General features: G+C 45.5%; 1 protein-coding gene across 3 annotated transcripts in view; it reads right to left on the reverse strand.

The window, feature by feature from the left end:
* The window catches only part of LOC124721148 (cullin-5), a 237388-nt gene that overhangs the window by 205309 nt on the left and 13234 nt on the right, over nucleotides 1–18845 (reverse strand). For all 3 annotated transcript variants that reach the window (XR_007006279.1, XM_047245967.1, XM_047245966.1), the window contains exon 4: nucleotides 926–1067. Coding sequence is in view for 2 of the 3 variants with exons in the window: in XM_047245967.1 (XP_047101923.1) it covers nucleotides 926–1067 (142 nt within the window). In the remaining variant the exon portion in view is untranslated. The remainder of the gene's footprint in view (nucleotides 1–925; nucleotides 1068–18845) is intronic.

The following is an 18845-nucleotide window of genomic DNA, read 5'->3' on the forward strand; positions in this document are numbered from 1 at the left end:
AAAAGTGTTCAGTGCATAGGAGGGATCATCGAGTGAAATTGTGATTTGGCTGAGGGGAGAAAACATGCTTGGATACCCTAACGGTAAGGGGACTGTTTGAGGAAAGCAGTATGTTGAGGTTCATTAAAATGTAAGTTTACATTTTATGTGGTTTCTGCAATAAGTAATGATTCACAAGAAAATCTTCAATTTTCTGTTTCCAATATCTGTTTGATTACTGTCATGAATAATCACCAATGCTAACAAATGGTTCAAATGGCTCTGAGCACTATGGGACTTAACATCAGAGATTATAAGTCCCTAGACTTAGAACTACTTAAACCTAACTAACCTAAGGACATCACACACAGGATACGAACCTGCGACCGTAGCGGCCGTGCAGTTCCTGACGGAACCGCCTAGAACCGCTCGGCCACAGTGGCCGACCATCATCAGTGCTAACACATCTAAAGAGCGCATAGGGCCTTATCACTTTTTGTCTATTTTTAAGTCCAACAACAGGGTATACTTTAGGTTTCACTGTCTTACATTGCTGCAATTAAAGTCATGTGATGATTGGTCTTACTGTTTGCCATTTCTGCTAGTAAGACTTATAATGTAGTAATTTATTGGTGTCTTGCAAGTACTACTGATAAGTTTAATGTATGCTATCACAAGCAGTATTTATCAACAACTGAGTCAATAAGAAATCATTCTTGTTTCACTTCTTTATGATCATTGACTGTCACACATTTCGAGAAAGTGCCACTTGCTATCCAAGCAATTTAATCAAATTTTTAGTTGTGAATACTTTTGTCGTATCAGTTTGAGGGTAATGTGTTACTGCTTCTGGGAATTCACCATCTCAGTCTTTTATATGACTACATGGCACAGACATCTTCACTGTTTAAAATAAATTACTGATAAAACACAAGTCAGATCTTACCATACGATTCTCGAACGCCAATAACAAGCTGGGAATCAAAAGCTTCTCCATTTCGTTCTGCATGCACTAATTTCATGGCAGAATCCTGAAGACGTTGTTTAATGTCACAGAATATGCTCTGGTTCCAACTGTCCAGCATTAACTGCAAATAATGTAAAAAGACAACATTAATATATACACGCAAGCACACATAAAAAAGAGTATTTGGTTATCGTATAGTGTAAGGTACAATGAAACCAAGTTATTTAATTAACAAACTCTAATTGAATTTTATATTTTTAATGGGGCATCAGTTCATAATTCAGTGATTTTGAGTTTGCTATTGCTTCAGATATTATATTTGGAACAGCACCAATTGGTGTTAAATACGCATCAGTCTGTCAGTGTGCATCCTATAGGATTCTAAAAAACAATACTATTTTTATAGAGGTATCAGTCAACGACTCATCCCCTTTCAAAGGTAGCAGCACTGATGATGCCTCATATCATCTAAAACTTTCCACTTGCACCCCTATATAGCATTACCAGTAGTGTTCACAAGCAAACAATATGCAGCAATTGTTTTGCTGTTGTACAGCGTTATCTTTGTTATCCACACAGTTAAATGTAAAGTGCATTATACATTGGCAGTATTGTTTACCAATTATTTGTAATACAATGAGTAATTCCAAGATTATATCAAAATAATACATCATTTTTAATCTATTCTCAGATAACTGTTCAGCTCAGAATAAGAATAGCAGTCTCAGCAGATTTCTACATCTATATCTATACTCTGCAAACCACTGTGAAGCGCATGACAGAGAGTACATCCTACTGTACCAGTTATTAGAATTTCTTCCCATTCCATTCACGTATGGAGTGTAGGAAGAATGATTGTTTAAATGCCCCCCCCCCCCCCCCATGGGTCGCACAAACCTGTCACCATTCGTGCCACCCCCCTCTGTACACATGTAATATCCCCTGTTAGTCCTATTTGGTGTGGGTTGTATCTAACCATTTCTGGAAAATACAACAAAATTATAACATTAACTAGCAGTGATAGGACACTGTTTTTTTACCCCGTAATAGGGACTTTGCCATTAGAAAAAAGAAACTACGAAAACAGGTCATATTTTACTGTGGATGATGTCACAAAGGTGATTCTTACAAGTTTCAAACCAGTAAATTTCTAGTTAGAGATGTTGCTGTTACTGAAATACTAGACTTCAAGTCATGATGGCAGCCATATTACAAGAAGATCAGGATTTCTGAAGAAACTCAAAGTACTGTAAGACAAGGGAAGGTGACAATTTCTATAAGTAGTTTATGGAATTCCATTACAGATAGCAAAAAAAAAGGGGTTGTGTGACAATTTCTATCAGTAACTTTTGAAATTCCATTACACATAACAAAAAAAGGGGTTGCACTACATATTCTACATCTACATGACTACTAAGCAATTCACACTTATGTGCCTGGAGAGGGGTTCATCTAACCATCTTCAGACACTCTCTCTCTACTGTTTCACTATGTAAAAGCTCCAATTTCTCTTATTTTATTACAATGATCACTTTTCCCTACATAAGTTGGTAACAAAATATTTCACATTCAGAGGAGAAAGTTGGTGACTCCAATTTCATGGAAATGTATTGCTGCAATGAAAAACATACCTGTAACACACTCTCCTCTATTTTGTGTTAATACAAAATGACTTGTCCTTTGGAATTTTTTGATGTGCTCTTTCAACCCTATCCGGTAAGCATCCCATTCCACACAGCAGTACTCTAACAGAGGAGGGACAAGCATAGTGTGTCTTTATCAGACCTGTTGCATCTTCCAAATTTTCTGCAAATAAAATGCAGTCTTTGGTTTGCCTTGCCCACAACATTATCTATGTGATCATTCTAATTTATGTTGTTCATAATTTTAATTCCTAGGTATTTAATTGAATTGACAGCCTTTAGATTTGTGTGATTTATTGTGTAATGGAAATTTAATGAATTCCTTTCAGTACCCATGTGCATGAACTCACATGTTTCATTATTTTCAGTCCACTGCCACTCTTTGCACCATGCAGAAATCTTGTCTGCATCATTCTGCAGTTGGTTTTCATCTTCTGATGGCTTTACTAGATGGTAAATGGCATCATCGTCTACAAACAATCTAAGAGGTATTCTCGGCTTGCCTTGTAAGCTGTTTGTATAGATTAGGACAGTGTAGGGCCTATAACAACTCCTTGAGGGATGCAAGATATCCCTTTTGTCTTATTCAATGACTTTCTGTTGATTACTACTTACTGTAACCTTTCTGACAAAAAATCATGAATCCAGTCACACAGCTGTATGCAATTTGATTATAAGTCTCCTGTGAGGAACAGGGCCAAAAGTCTTCTGGAAATATAGAAATAGGGAATCGACTTGACGTACACGGTGTCAGAACTCACTACTTTGTTGAGAATGAAGAGCTGGCTGTGTTTCACAAGAACAATATTTTCTGAATCTGTGCTGACTATGTCAATACGTCATTTTGTTTGAGATAACTCATAACCATTCATGCTCCAAAATCCTACTGCAAATCGACATCAGTGACATTGGTCTGTAATTCATCAGATTACTCCTATTCCCTTCCTTGAGTATTGTGTAACCTATTTAACTTTCCAGTCTTTAGGTAACATCTTTCACTGAGTGAGCTGCTGTATATGACTATATTACAGCTAAATACAAAGCCTTATTGACATACAAACTTGACCGGAGGCCTTGCCTTCATTAAGTGATATACGCTACTTCACTGCACTGATGATCTCTACTAAGTTATTCATTTTGCAGCTGTTCTTGATTCAAATTGTGGGGGCAGGGGGGATGGGGGATGGGGGGAGGGGGGACAGGGAGGGGGAGCGGGAGGGGGAGGGGGATGGGGGGACGGGGAGAGAATGGGATGGTGAGGAGGGACGGGTGGGGGGGGAAGGGCCAGGGGCGAAAGGGATGGTCGGTTAGTTGGTTGGTTTGTGGGAGCAGACTACAAGGGCCATCGATCCCTTTTGCCACGAACTTTAAACACCCACAAAGAATAAAAACGAACATTGGAGATGACAAGGGACAACACAGGACAAGAAGGACACCAGACAAAAGGAATTAAAATCTCACTGAGTGTGACAGTGGTTCGCCAACCATGAAAACAAAAAGGAAAAGCCAACCACCAAGTGACACACTAAAAACTACAATAGAAAACCATAGGCCAATGGGCAGGCTCAACACAAAAAAAGGACCAACACTTAGATTAAGTGATAAAAACCCCCTGCACAAATAAAACTCAAAACTAAGTCTGCCATTGCAACATCATCCGATAAAAGTGCAAGAAGCGTATAGGCAGCGCAAATGTCTGCCTGAGCGGAGTTAAAAGCAGGCAGTCCAACAAAATGTGGACCACCATCAAAGTCGAACCACAACGACAGAGAGGTGGGTTCTCATTGCGCAATAAAAACCCTTGCATCATCCAGGTGTGGCCAATGTGCATCCATACAACAGGGTCCTCGAGACAGACGCGCAACGAGAAGCACCACACACTGGTAGTCTCCTTGACGGCCTGAAGTTTGTTGGGTGAAGGCAGGGTGCGCCATTCATCATCCCAGGTAACAAGGACCTTCTGCCGCAAAACTAACTGAAGATCGCACTCCAAAAGGCCGATCTCCAGGGCCAGTGCACTGACAGCCTGTTTGGCCAGCGTGTCAACACATTCACTTCCTGTGATGCCGACGTGACCCAGGGTCCAAAGATCACAGAGTGGCCGCAACGAGCAAGAGTGTGGAGGGACTCCTGGATAGCCATCACCAGACGAGAGCGAGAGAAACACTGGTCAATAGCTCGTAAACTCCTCAGGGAGTCACAACAGATAATGAAAGACACACCCGGGCAGGTGCGGATATACTCTAGGGACAGAGAGATGGCGACCAGCTTGGCAGTGAAAACATTGGAGCCTGCCGGCAATGAGTGTTCATAATGGTCCACTATAGTAAGAGCACAACCAACGTGTGTGTGTGGGGGGGAGGGAGCGGGGGGAGGGAGCGGGGGAGGGAGCGGGGGGAGGGAGCGGGGGGAGGGAGCGGGGGGAGGGAGCGGGGGGAGGGAGCGGGGGGAGGGAGCGGGGGGAGGGAGCGGGGGAGGGAGCGGGGGAGGGAGCGGGGGAGGGAGCGGGGGAGGGAGCGGGGGGGAGGGAGCGGGGGAGGGAGCGGGGGAGGGGGAATCAAAATCATACAGGGAGACCAAGAGATGGAAGCAGTTTATGATTTTAGATGTGGGATGTTCAATAGCACGGTCATCACAGCACCTTTATGAAGAGTCAGCATGCCATCCTTGGGAAACCCAAGCTGTCCCTATGAGCCAAGTTGTTTATAATGCATTGTAGTCCAGCTGACTCTCCAGCACTCTACGGATAAGGCCCTAAAGTTACAAAATTTCAGAACCCATGCGACACAAGTGTCAGTGAGGATGGCGAGTCAATTTCCAGCCCAAGCAAATGCCGCCCAGGTCAGAGTATAAAACACTACTGAAATATGCTGAACAGGAAATGGCACACTACAAACTTCACACAGGGGTGGATCCTCCCGCAGGAGTAGTAAACGGGTGATACGAATGCAGTGTGCCCGTGTGGTTGATGCAAATGACCCAAGTCTGTTGCCAGCTACATCCAACAATCCAATGTCCCTCCAACACATGATTCTTCTGTCAGATAATGAAATGACTGTGTGCAAGGGGACAGCACATTGACTTAAAACACCATTCTGACAAGCTTCTTTGGCTGCTTTGTCGGTTATATCATTTCTGTGTATCCCATTGTGTCCAGGTATCCAGCAAAAAACCTACTCCTTGCCTCTGTGTTGGAGCTGCTGTAAAATGTCATGTAAGAGCTGAGTCAACTGGTCTAGCTGGTACATTTGGTGGATTGTTTGTAGTGCACTGAGCGAGTCAGAAGAGATGAGAAACCTCCCACTGCGATGTGTCTGAATCCAATCCAGGATCATCATAATGCCATATATCAGCATCACAATTTGTAAATTGTTCTGGAAAGTGCTCTTTGAAACCTGTATAGGGGAAAAACAGCTGAACAACCAAGGGCATTCCCTTGCTTGGAGCCTTCTGTATAAATGATCAAAAAACTGGTAAATAAGGCGTAAGAATGAAATCTAATAAGTTTTCTTGTACTGCATCAAGCTTAAAATTATTTTGGGCCACCAAAGAGACCAAGGCATTTGTTTCATTCTTGGCTCTGTATTCTGAGGTCCGATATACTCAGATCCCCGAAGCAGTCGGTAGACTTATCCCAAAGGGTTTGGTAGCTTGGGGTTAACTCCTGAATACCCATTCAAAGTTAGGGTAGACTGCTGCACTAAATGTCAATGACTAAGGTGATAGATTTTTAGGACCCAGATCTGCAGCAGTGGTTCAACAGCCTCTGCACACAGACTCTGAACTGGACAGGTACGAATGCTGTCAAATTGGACAGTGTAGGCATCTTGAACTATAAGAAAAAGAAAAGAGAACTACAAGAAAAATAAACCACATTGCTGTAATTTAACTGTGATCTGACAAAAGCCTTATAAAACTGCAGGTGGTGGGACCTGTCAGCTCCCAACTCCTGTTTGCTGATGCATTTCAGAATATTCAATAATTTTAAGCCCTCTGTTCACAGGCCAGTGTAGGAGCCTGGTGAATTTATAGTCAAATAGTAAACCCAAAAAGTGCACACTGTCCCACCATGGAATCTGTTGGGTAAAGACTGCGACAAACATGGTTAAAGTTGACCTAAGTAGTCTTTCTCGAGTGAGAACCTAAAACCAGTTTTATTGACCCATATTTCCAACCTCCATATGGTCAGCTGACATGGTCTTGTCATCTTAAGATCATTCATAAACAAACAACATTTAACTGGGCTTCTCTCTGCAGAGGAGACACCACTGATAGTGACAGGGAACAGTGCGACAGTGAGTACACTGCCTCAAGGGGACCCTACTTTCCTGAACAAAGCAGTCAGACAGGGAATCATCCGTCTGAAAGCAGAAGCACCCATCTTTGAGGAATGATTAAGTGCAAAGTGGCAGACGTCCATCTAATCCCCATTTGTGAAGTTGGCAAAGGAAGTTGTACCTCCAAGTGGTGGTGTATGCTTTTTGAAGATCAAAAAACACTGACTGAATGGTTGTGGTATAAGAAAGATACTACATTTGAAGAGCACAGGTGACCCTGAGATTTGAAGGGTCAGATGAGGCAGCAGTTGACCAAAGATTCGAGAGTCTTAAGGCCCCCATACACAGGCAGATGAGACCACTGACCCATCTGCCCTGACCCATTTACCTGTGTGTGGGCAATGGGCCTGCAGTTGGGTCTGTGGTCCAAGTCCGTCCATTTGACCACTGGACCTCTACCTGCTAGCCCCGACTGCTACCTGCTGACCCACAATCCATCGGTGTAGGCCGGTAAAGTCTGCCAAGTAGTAGTCTGTGTCCACACATAGTGGGATGGGTTGGCAGATGAATTGGGCTTCGAACTGGTGTCTTTATCGTACAGCTGGTACGCGCTACAATCTGGTAACTACTAGGGCTTGCACAATCCTTGTCTGGTTCCATAAAAGAAGTACTATTGCTTCCTAACAAGTGGCGGGGTACAGTCCATCAAATCAGATCTGATCTGATCAAAACAAGATACAAACTTGTCTTTGGCTCCCGAGCCCAGATGGCAGAGCCTGGTACAACGAATCTGATTTAATTCTGGAGCAGTGTCTAGCTATAGACAGAGCTAATTGAAATTCCCACATGTAGAATGGAAGATTGTACACCACCTTATTACACAAGGAGAAGCAGAGACTCCGTATCTCCACAGTCCTACAAAATGTCAAACTTCGGAGTTTCTCCAGATGACACAGTGACAGTAAAAATGTGTTCAACTAAAACCTGAGCCATGTCTTTAAGCATGCCCACCAAGACTGTTTCTCAACAAGGCTATAATGGGTGATTTACTGCCCTTGTCTGCAATCCACCTTACCAAGTCGCAAAATTTTGAGGTAGAAGTGGGCAGACTATTGGAAATTGCAAATTCCTTCCCTGAGTTCCTCTGAACAACTGTATTTGTCTGCGCAGAGCTAAAGGCAAGGAGATTTTCTATACCTGGATGGTGCTTGAATTACCACAAAGCTGCACGTCTGGCTCTGATTGCCAAGCAACATTCTTCATTCCATCAAAGTACAGCCCGCTGTCTGAACTGGTTGCTAAACTTGGAATCGGCGGCAGCTTGTTGGATCATACAGGTGACATGGTCTCCCATTTCCTGACCACATTCCTGTTGTTCAAAGATGGCCTACTGATTGTATTGTGACCAATTTGCCCTCTGCAACATACATCTTTGCCATATCCAGTCTACCTCCACCCAAGTCAGCAAATTAATCAACCCAGAAAGTGGGCACTAGAATGCAAATTAGTGGGCACTTCTCACCGAACCGAGTTTCCATCAGCTGAGGAACAAAACCAAAGGTCAATGGCTGAAGATGACCCTGTAGCTGCAGAACAGTGTGTAATCTGACCAGAGTTCAAAAGGCAGACATACTCGACATGGACGAGGTGCTCAGTAAATCCAGTGGATTGTGAGGTGGAAGATACAAAAAACACCCTGTGATCTTAACTGGTTTGAGAACTTCCACCGTAACTGCTTATATGACATTGGTAAGAGAGACAGGTGAGGAGTGGCATCTGTCATCAACAAAAGCGGCCACCCTACCCTTAGCCATGTCTCCATTAAGGTCGTCCTTCCAGTACGAGTAGTAGGCCCTTAACCCAGGTACGTTGGAGACTTTACATTATTTTCTTGTAAGCAGATGCAGAATGAAGGACCGAGCAATACCCTCCAGTGCCTTGTGAATATAAAAAAAGAGAGACCTTCTCAAAGGTTCTCTCTGCTCTCTCAATTATGATGAATATGTTATGGCAGACTAGTGACCATTTACTCTAATTCTGAAACTACTTCTCTGGCAGGCAGACCAAACAAGCTCTCTTAGTCGGAGCGATGTAGGTCTACCTGATGTTACAATCGTCCTGTCGGGAGTAGATGTGAATTGAAGTCGCACCATCGGGATCCTGTGAGATGCTAGGCAAAAAAATAACCCAGGCAGAGCCCTGCATGCCTGAGCAAACCTCATACAACTGGGGAGTGGCAGGTGTCCCAGAGATTGCCCACTAATGTCAGTTTTCCTTGACAGCTCTTCACTACATGAAGCTGAGGTTTTTGTTTATAAAGGTATGTATCTTCTTCACTGTCCAGGCAGTGCAGCCTCTAAAAAACACAATGTTTCACTGCTGCACCAAACAAGCATCCCTGACGTATGCCCAGAGTTTACAGTAGAAGAGGTATGGGTGCTCTAGGAAATCTGGGTGCACCACGTCCATATGTAACCACTGCTGGCAGAGTTATGTGCAAAAAACACAGCCCTCCCTCTCCTAATCTGTGGTGCACTCTTCATCAGCCCTCCAGATGAGGCCTTCCGGCTCCAGTGGCCCTGCCAGTAACTATGCTACCACTGGTGTGGCCCTCAGCATCACTGAGGCATGCAGATCCTCCAGCCTGGCACTGAAGGTGGCTTTGATAAGGTGGTGTCCCCAGTGAGAGAAGACATGAATACAGTTAGTGTGGTCATATGAATATAGGTTGTGTTAGTTACTGGGAGATGAAGAGTCTTCACAGGGCAGATTAACATAGATAGCTGCATCAAAGCAGTCTTCAGATGGAAGATAATAGATGGAAGAGAATAATAATGATGATGATGATGATGATAACAACAACATAGCATTGAGAGTCACAAATACCAGTAGCTATATACAAGTAATTTCTAAATACCAGTAGCTATACACAAGTAATTTCTTTGTTTGGCAAAGAAATTCTGCGGCACTGAAAACAGTCACAAATGGGAAATTAGTACAAACATTTATCAAAGGGTGGACAATTACAGTTGTACATGAAGGACATTTGAGGAAATGTATTAGACTGATTTATATAAGAATATGGTAGAAAATCTATACTAGCTTTCAGAATGAATTTTCACAGTGCAGTCAAGCGAGTGTCGATTTGGAACTTCACGGCAGATTAAACTCAGGACTCTAAACTGGAACCTTTGCCTTTTGTGGGCAAATGCTCTACTGGCTTAGCTATTCAGACACGACTCATGACCTGGTTTTCTTCCAGCCCTACCTCTCTCCAATCTTCCATACTCGGCAGCAGTTTTACCTTACAGAACTAACAATTCCAGAAGAATGGATACTGCAGAGAAATTGATTCACAACGTACTAGGGGGATTGTTTCCTAAACAAATCTTCACACTGCAGCATTCACCAGAAATTAATTATACAACTCTTGCAAAACTTACACAACCTCAGCTGGAAGACTGTAATTAAATATGAGTCCAGTGTCATAACCATGTCTTCACTTCAGTCATTTTTTTCTGTCCCATACTAATACTACTGGAAACTGGTAAATAGCACAATTAGTCACTTTTTGCATTTTTGTCATAACTATCAAGTTATGTTGTATTTTCTTGCCAATGGCCAAATGGATGTTGTGTTTTAGGACTTACTACACTATGTTCGTCTCTCTACTGTTGAGGGTGGGCCTGTTACTCAGTTTAGCAGCCGAAGTCCACCTACACAATTTCAGTGGGTCTCTGAAGTTTCTGAGTTGGGATATCAGATCTTTCCCCCTGAAACTGGCGTGTATGGCCAGAAGCAGCCAGGATTCTGTTTCAGGTGGAGGACTGGTGGTGTGTTTGATGTCCTGACACTTAAAGCCTGCTGGATGGTGTGTGGAATTTAAAATGTTAGCATTGAGTTGGGTCACAGTGGTGTTGGTGTTGTTGGCTGCATCTATTGGTATTCCTGCTGGTTGTCTTGGGCACAGGTTGTATCTGTGTGGTTGCAGAACTGGTAATGGAGTGCATTCTGGTTCTGTGTATACCAGTGGTGGTGGCACTGATGTGATTAATAGGTGTGAAAAAAGTTGGTTTGTACGATGATGTTCCAAACCCTTCGACTAGTCGACCCAGGTGATGAGCTGTTCATTGGTGTCTACCGTGTGCCTTTCACTCTATAGATAGTTGTCCACAAAGCTGTTCCTGGCAGGTAGCACCCCAAATGCTGGGCCCTAGGTTCCTGGAGTTGCAGGGCTAGGAGATGAAGGAGCATTTGCAGGTGTGGCCCATGGAGAAGCTATGCTAGGCTGTGGTCCTGGATGGGTGTTGTCCTGTAAGATGGGTAGAATGTCAGACAGCAAAACTGCTGTTTGATATCCAAAATTCTTTGGAAGCAGTTCCTGTGAATTGGGGCCCCATTGCCAGTTTGGGGATGCCATCCATTGTTAAAATCTGGACATATGGATGCCATGCCTACCACATACAGATATTTGGAATAGGCATTCACCACCCATAACCACACAGAGCCTAAAGCTGGGCAAACAGATGTAGCTCCAAGGTTATCAGAGATTGGGGAGGGGGGGGGGGCAGAGGACAAATTATTGGATTGGATTGATGGGGTTAAAGGGACCAAACTACAAGGTCATCAGTCCCTCCATCCTACAAATGGCAAGCAGGGAAGAGTCCTCAGAGAGTCCTCACAGAAGACAAATCCTGACGAACCAGACTGTACGTGAGAATTAATAAAACCAAGAGAGACAAGCAAGTAGCACTGAAACAGGGGTAAGAGGGTGAAATGGGTGAGTTGCTCTGTACAGAAAGCAGCCAGAGGCCCCAGGGCATGTTAAGTGATGGGGGACACACTCTCTGCATCCGAGGAGGATTTCCTCACCCCTCCATTGCCGCAAGACAGCTAGCAACAGGGACAAGGAAAGGAAACCTCAGGAAAGAGAATGACAATGATAGGCCAGTAAACAAACAACATATAAAAAAGAATTTAAAAGGTGGGAAGGGCAGGAGCCATACCAGGTTACCGAGCTAGAGTAGGCAATGGGGCAACCCTCCAGTCTCCCAAGTGGCTGACGAGGCCAATGTCCCCCACCTCAGAGAGGAGTAGAAACAACCACGAGTAAAACTTAAGACCAGATCAGCCACTTTGGCATTGCCCACTAGCACCAGAGACAGTGTATCAGCAAGTTTAAGGTACTGCCACATAGTCATGGTCACCTTCATTGTTCGCAGTCTGAAGAAATCAGGACACACCATTCTGTGTTCCAAACCTCCAACAATTTATTGTGTACTGCCAACTGAAGGTCTTGTTTCAGTATCTCCACCTCCACAGTCGGTATCCTGGCAGTCAACCTGGCCAACCAGTCAGCATGTTCATTCCCTGGGATCCCAAAATGACCTGGGTCCATGCTAAGATGACGAACTGTCCTGCTTGGAGGTCATTAAGGAGATCCTGGATAGTCACAAGCAATGGTTGACAAGGGTAGCACTGGTTGATAGCCTGAAGACTACTCAGGGAGTCACTGCCAATTAAGAACATCTTGCCTGTGCAAGAATGAACATGGCTGGGGGCGTGGTGGTGGTGGTGGTGGTGGTGGTGGTGGTGGTGACGACAATTTTTGGGTGAGGGGCACTCAATGTCATGGTCATCAGCAACCTGATGAAAAGTCAGCATGTCAACCTCATGGTTGGGGCAACAGCTGTCCCCACATGTGGAGCAGTTTAAGATGGATTAAAGTCTGTCTTCCTTCCCAACCAATTTAGAGATGAGGCCTGACAGTTCACAAAATGTCACCACTCTTTTAACACTTGAATCAGTAATGGCAAGGATAGTGAGCCGATCTCGACTGAGACTGAAGGCTGCCCTGATATCAGTATATATGACACATGTTGGCAAAATATGCTGAACTGCAAGTGGCACACCACAAACCTCACAGTGTGGTGGATTCTCCCACTGGAGGAGGAAGCCAAGTGTTATAGTCCAATGTGCAGCCTGTTAAGTAGAACTTCCTTTCAGCGGTGAAGCTGACAGGAAGTCTGCGTGGTCAATTTGAACGACTGCAGTTTATTTCCTGTCACCTTCACAGATTTAGTCTCCCACTGATGTATGATGTGTCTGCAACAAAATGAGATGATAGTGTGCCACAGGATGGGACCCTGATTGACAACACCATCCTTACATCCTTCCTTGGCCACTTTGTCGGCCATGTAATTTCCCCCTCTATCCCGATGTGGCCTGGTACCCAGAAAAAGATCACCACCTTGCCACAGTGCTGGTGCCACTGTAAGGAGTCATGGAGGAGCTGAATCAACTGGTCTACAGGATACATTTGGTAAAGAGCTTGTAGTACACTAAGTAAGTCACAACAGATAAGAAACCTCATACAGTGAGGTCTGTGAATCCTCTCCAGTGCCATCATAATGCCATCTAACTCTGCATCATAATTTACAAACTGTTCTGGAAGACACTTTGCAAACGCTATCAGGGAAAACAGCGGAACAACCAAGGACATTCTATTGCTGGCACCCATCAGTAAAAACAATGGTAAAACTGAGGCATGTACTTGGCATGGAAGAAAACAAAGTTGTAAAAACGTAACCTGGAATAAAAGTATTCTCGTACCGTCTCAAGCTTAAAATAAATTTGAGCCTCTGAAGACACCAAGGCGGCAATGTGTTTTATCCCTGGTTGTGTATTTGGTTGGTTGGTTGGGGTTGAAGGGAACAAACAGCAAGGTCATTAGTCCCTTGTTTCAAATGTGGTCCATTCCGATAGTGTGACATCTCAGAAAACTCGGAACGATAAAAGGGAAAAGGCTAAAAAATGTAAAAGGGCAGTCTTGTTGTCAATGGTAAAAACAAAATGAGGTAAGTCAGCAAGAGAGAGAACACAACGCTATGATAGAGGCAGGAAATATCCAAATTCTGAAGCAGCAGAGGGAAGACCACCTGCGACTTAAAAGGTGCAACCGCTAGAATGTAGAAGTGCGTATGGGAAAAGGAGACTAACCAATCCTAAAAAATGATAAAAACAGAGTAAAAGGGGAGAAAAGAGGATCTCGGTCAGGGAGGGGAGTCGGGAATCTCCAAACACGGCTTACAGTGGGAGATACCCCAACACTCACTGCCCTGCCCCAACACCAGAGAGAGATTAAAAACCTTAAAACTGAGAATAAAAACCACTTTTCCGGAGGAAACCGAGAACCAGGTCGACCATCCGGGAATTGTCAGCCAACATCAAAGGTAAAGTGCGGGGGAGCCTGTACTTAGCACGCAGAGCCAAAACAAGGGGGCATTCAACCAAAATGTGGGCTACTGACTGGAAGGCTCCACAACCACAAAGTGGGGGTGGCTCATCATGCAAAAGAAAACCATGGGTCAGCCTGGTATGGCCAATGCGGAGACGACACAGTGTGGTCGAGTCCTTTCGGGAGAGGTAAAAGGAAGAACGCCATGGACCTGGTGTCACCTTAATCACACGAAGTTTATTAGACAGGAAAGTAGCCTCCCAAGAGTTGGCCCATGATTGTGCGAAGTGAGATTTGATGTGAAGCCGTAAATCTGCTGCAAGAGGGGCTACAGAAAACGAGGGGGGGGGGGGGGGGGGGAGTGACTGCTCCCCCAGCCAAACGATCAGCAAGCTCATTACCCGGGATACCCACATGGCCAGGGATGGTGCGAAAAACACCGGTCAATAGCCAGAAGGCCACTCATTGAGTCCGTATATAACAAAACATGGTTGTGTTGGGACTGTTTAATAAAGGTAAGGGCCTGGGAAATGGCCGTCAATTCAGCAGTAAACACCCCACATGTAGGTGGCAGCAGATGATTTTCCGTTCCAATAGAGGACGTGAAGGCATATCCCACATGATCAGCAGATTTAGAGCCATCAGTGTAAAAACAACAGCATCCCGAAACTCCCATAAAATTCGGCAGAAAAAGGAACGGAATACCATCGGGGGATGGAATCTTTCGGACCTCACGAGGAAGGAAAGACAAAGAAGGAAGCTGAAAATCATGGCAAAGAGATGCAAGGCAGAGCCCAACCGGTAAACCTGCCCGAGGGCGGGAATCAGGTGGGCGATGCCCATGGTCTTGGAACAGGAGAGAATAGGAAGGATGAGTGGGAGAGCAACGGACAGCGAGTGCATAAGACATCAGAAGCTGGGACCACCGAACAGAAAGGGGGGGGGGATCCCAACTTCAACCAGGAGACTATCAACAGAGCTAGTAGGGAAAGCACCAGTGGCCAAACGGATACCACGATGGTGGACTGGATCCAGCATGTGCAGTGTGGAAGGAGCAGCTGAACCATAACCTTCACAACCATAGTCCAAGTGAGACAGAACTAGAGCACGATAAAGACGGAGAAGGAGGGAGCGGTCCCCACCCGAAGAGGAGTGGAAGCAAAGGACACCGAGTTTACAGAAACATCCTACCTTCAGAAGTCTGATATGGGGCAGCCAAGTGAGCTTGTTGTCGAAAAGAAGACCTAGGAAACGAAACTGTGGGACCACAGGCAATCATTGTGCATCTAGATAGAGCTCTGGATCAGGGTGGATCATAGTACAGTGACAGAAGTGGACCACCCGCGATTTTAAAGGAGAGAATTGAAACCCGTGTGAGAGGGTTCATGCAGAGGCACACCGTATAGCTCCCTGGAGCTGCCGTTCTGCAGAGGCCATCGAAGAGGAACTAACCCAAATGCAGAAATCATCCACATACAGGGCAGGGGCGACCACAGGATGGACAGAGGCCACAAGTCCATCGATAGCAATGAGGAAAAGAAGTACACTCAAGACAGAAGCCTGTGGGATGCCCTTCTCCTGGGTCCATGGAGAACTAAAAACAGTACCAACCCGAACCCTGAATGACCGATGGAACAGGAACTGGCAGATAAAAATTGGGAGTGGGCCCTGAAGACCCCACTGATTAAGTGTAAGTAAGATGTGATGGCGCCAGGCCGTGTCATAGGCCTTGCGTAGGTCAAAAAATACTGCAACCAAATGGCGGTGCTGGGCAAAAGCCTGCCAAACTGCAGATTCCAAGCGAAGTAAATGATCGATCAGAGACTGTCCCTCTCGGAAGCCCCACTGGTAAGGGGGCAATAGATCCCGAGATTCGAGGACCCAATTGAGCCGACGGGCTACCATCCGTTCAAGTAACTTGCAAACAACATTAGTCAGACTAATTGGCCGATAGCTGTCAACAAATAGGGGGTTCTTACCAGGCTTAAGGACAGGAACCACGATGCTATCCCTCCACTGAGAAGGGAAGTCACCCTGGAGCCAGATACGGTTAAACACCCGGAGAAGATGTTGCCGTTGTGAAGCACTGAGATGTCGAAGCAGTTGGTTATGAATGGAGTCTGAGCCAGGGGCTGTATGATGAGAAGAATAAAGTGCGGAAAGAAATTCCCATTCAGTAAAAGGTTCGTTGTAAGATTCTGACTGACAAGGGGTAAAACGTAAGGTGGAAACTTCGGCCCACTGTTTCCGGCGAAGGAAAGTGGCCGGATAGGAGGCTGATACTGATGCTGATGCCATTGCAAAATGGGTCGCAAGATGTTCCGCAAGAATCAACGGGTCTGTACAAAGGCCATCTGGGAGGTGGAGGCCTGGGACGGTGGACTGCCGATGGCAACCTTCGAGAGAGCGAAGTGTAGCCCATACCCGTGACATAGGGACAGTAGAACCGAGGGAAGAAACAAATCATTCCCAACATATCCGTTTGCTCTGTTTGATTAAATAACGGGCTTTAGCGCGAAGGCGTTTAAAGGTAAGAAGGCTGGCAACGGACGGGTGCCTCTTAAGATGTTGCAAAGCTCAACGGCGATCACGGGTGGCAATGGCAATGGCCGTACTCCACCACGGGACTCGCCGGTGACAAAATGGTCCAGATGAGTGCTGTACAGCAAGGCTAGCAGCGCGAACAATCGTGTCAGACACGTCACGTAGGACGTCATCAATACAACCCAACAAACAGGGAGAAAACATGACCTGTGCAGAGTATAGAGGCCAATCGGCGCGTTGGAAAGACCAACAAGGTAACCTGTCCATCGGGGAGCGGGAAGGGAGAGAGAGAATCAACGGGAAATGGTCACTATCACAAAGGTCGTCGTGTGTCAACCAGTGTAATGAAGGGAGGAGAGAGGGAGAAGAAAAAAAAAGATCAATGGCAAAAAAGGTACCATGACCGGCATTGAAATGAGTAGAGGAGCCATCATTAAGAAGGCACAAGTCGTGGTCTGTAATAACTGATCTAAGAAAACTTTCACAGTGGAAGTGGACCAATTAATGGAAGTCATAAATTCCTTCCAGCAATCCCCCTCCCGTTCTTTTATGACTTGCCTCGCATATGCTCTCATAGAGCTGAAGGCATGAAGGTTTTCTGTAGTTGAATGGCGTCTGAAGTTCCGTAGAGCTGTTGTCTGGCTCAGATTGCGAATCGACAGTCGTCGTTCCACCAAAGTACAGGTCGTCGTCTGAGGTGGTTGCTACATGGGGATGGACTCTGCGGCAGCCCATCGGATCTCGCAAGTGAAAAGGGGCACCGTCTCCAGTGCACAATCCTTTTGTGCCAAAATAGCCTGTTGACTGTACCAATTTTTCCTCTGAATCATCCATCTTAGTGGTCTCCTATCAACCACCGTCCGAGTCAGCAGACGGATCCACACTGGGAAGTGGTCACAAGAATGTAAATCTGTAGTCACTTCCCACTGAACCAGGTCTGCAATAGCTGGGGAACAAAAACGAAGGTCAATGGCTGAAGAAGATACCGTTGCTGTGGAAAAGTATGTCATCTTAACCAAGTTCAAAAGGCAGATATTTTCAGAATGGACGAGCTGGTCGATAATTCGACCCCTGGAGCAAGAGACAGCCGAGCCCCACAGCACGTCGTGTGCAAGAGACTGTATTAGCTAAACAGCCATTCACCTCATCAGCACATAGTGCACTTTGAGGCTGCGTGTACCTTCCTTGCAGTCCAGGCAGTGAAGCCAAGGCCCCCATTCTCCGTAACACACAACATTCCACTGCCGCATCACACAGTGGTTGCTGAAGCATTTCTGAAGGTTACGGTAACAGAGGACTGATGCTGCTTATGAGTTCTCTACTTAGGTACCGGGGGTCGCCAACCCCCTACCCAGGAAACGAATGCTGAGTCTTTGGGGGGCTGAGAGCTCTAGTGAATACTCTGCATCCATTGAGCAGGGAGTGTATTTCACTATACCTTGCCTGTATGTAGGCAAAACCAGTTCATCTGTCGACCACAGAGGCACTGGCATACACCACTTCAGAAACCAGAAATGCATGAAGGTGGGGAAAAACTGTGGGGTCAAGCAAGTCCTTCGGTCAAAAAGATAGGTCACGGTCAGGACAGATCCAAGGATGGGTTACACGCCATGCAGCCACTCTCTGACAAGAAGTGACAGTGGGGGCAGTTGGTGTTCAGAGCAGACACACTGTACCTGAACTGCAATTGTGAATCCAGTCTTGTGCTGCTGTTGAATCAGGTGGACCTCCAAACCAGGAAAAAGGACATGGTAGTTTGAATGTTCAGGGTAGCAGCAAATGTATATCACACTGTTGAACAGCAATTGTTGGAGCCTGATCTGTAGTGGAGGCACCCCAGCCTGAAGGTAAGCTGTTCACAGGCCTGGTCTGAAAAGCACCTGTCAGAAGTCAGACCCCACAATGGTGTATCGGGTACAGCATTCGTAAGGCTGAAAGCGGTGCTGAGCCATATGCCACACATCCATAAAAAAGAAAGGGCACAATAAGAATTTTGTAATGCCGCAGAAGTGTAGAGCAGTCTGTGCTCCAGATGGACTTCGTTTAACATGGCAAAGCCACATCAAGCTGGCATCGAAGATCAGTCCCAGGAAGTGGTAAGACTCCACCACATAGAGCATCTGGTCATTGAGGAAGATGGTTGTTTGGTTGGAGGTGCGTAAAATGCAACAAGTTTATCAGTCCCTCCATCTAAGAGA

Source organism: Schistocerca piceifrons, chromosome X (genome assembly GCF_021461385.2).
Source record: "Schistocerca piceifrons isolate TAMUIC-IGC-003096 chromosome X, iqSchPice1.1, whole genome shotgun sequence".
Taxonomy (NCBI): Eukaryota; Metazoa; Arthropoda; class Insecta; order Orthoptera; family Acrididae; genus Schistocerca; species Schistocerca piceifrons.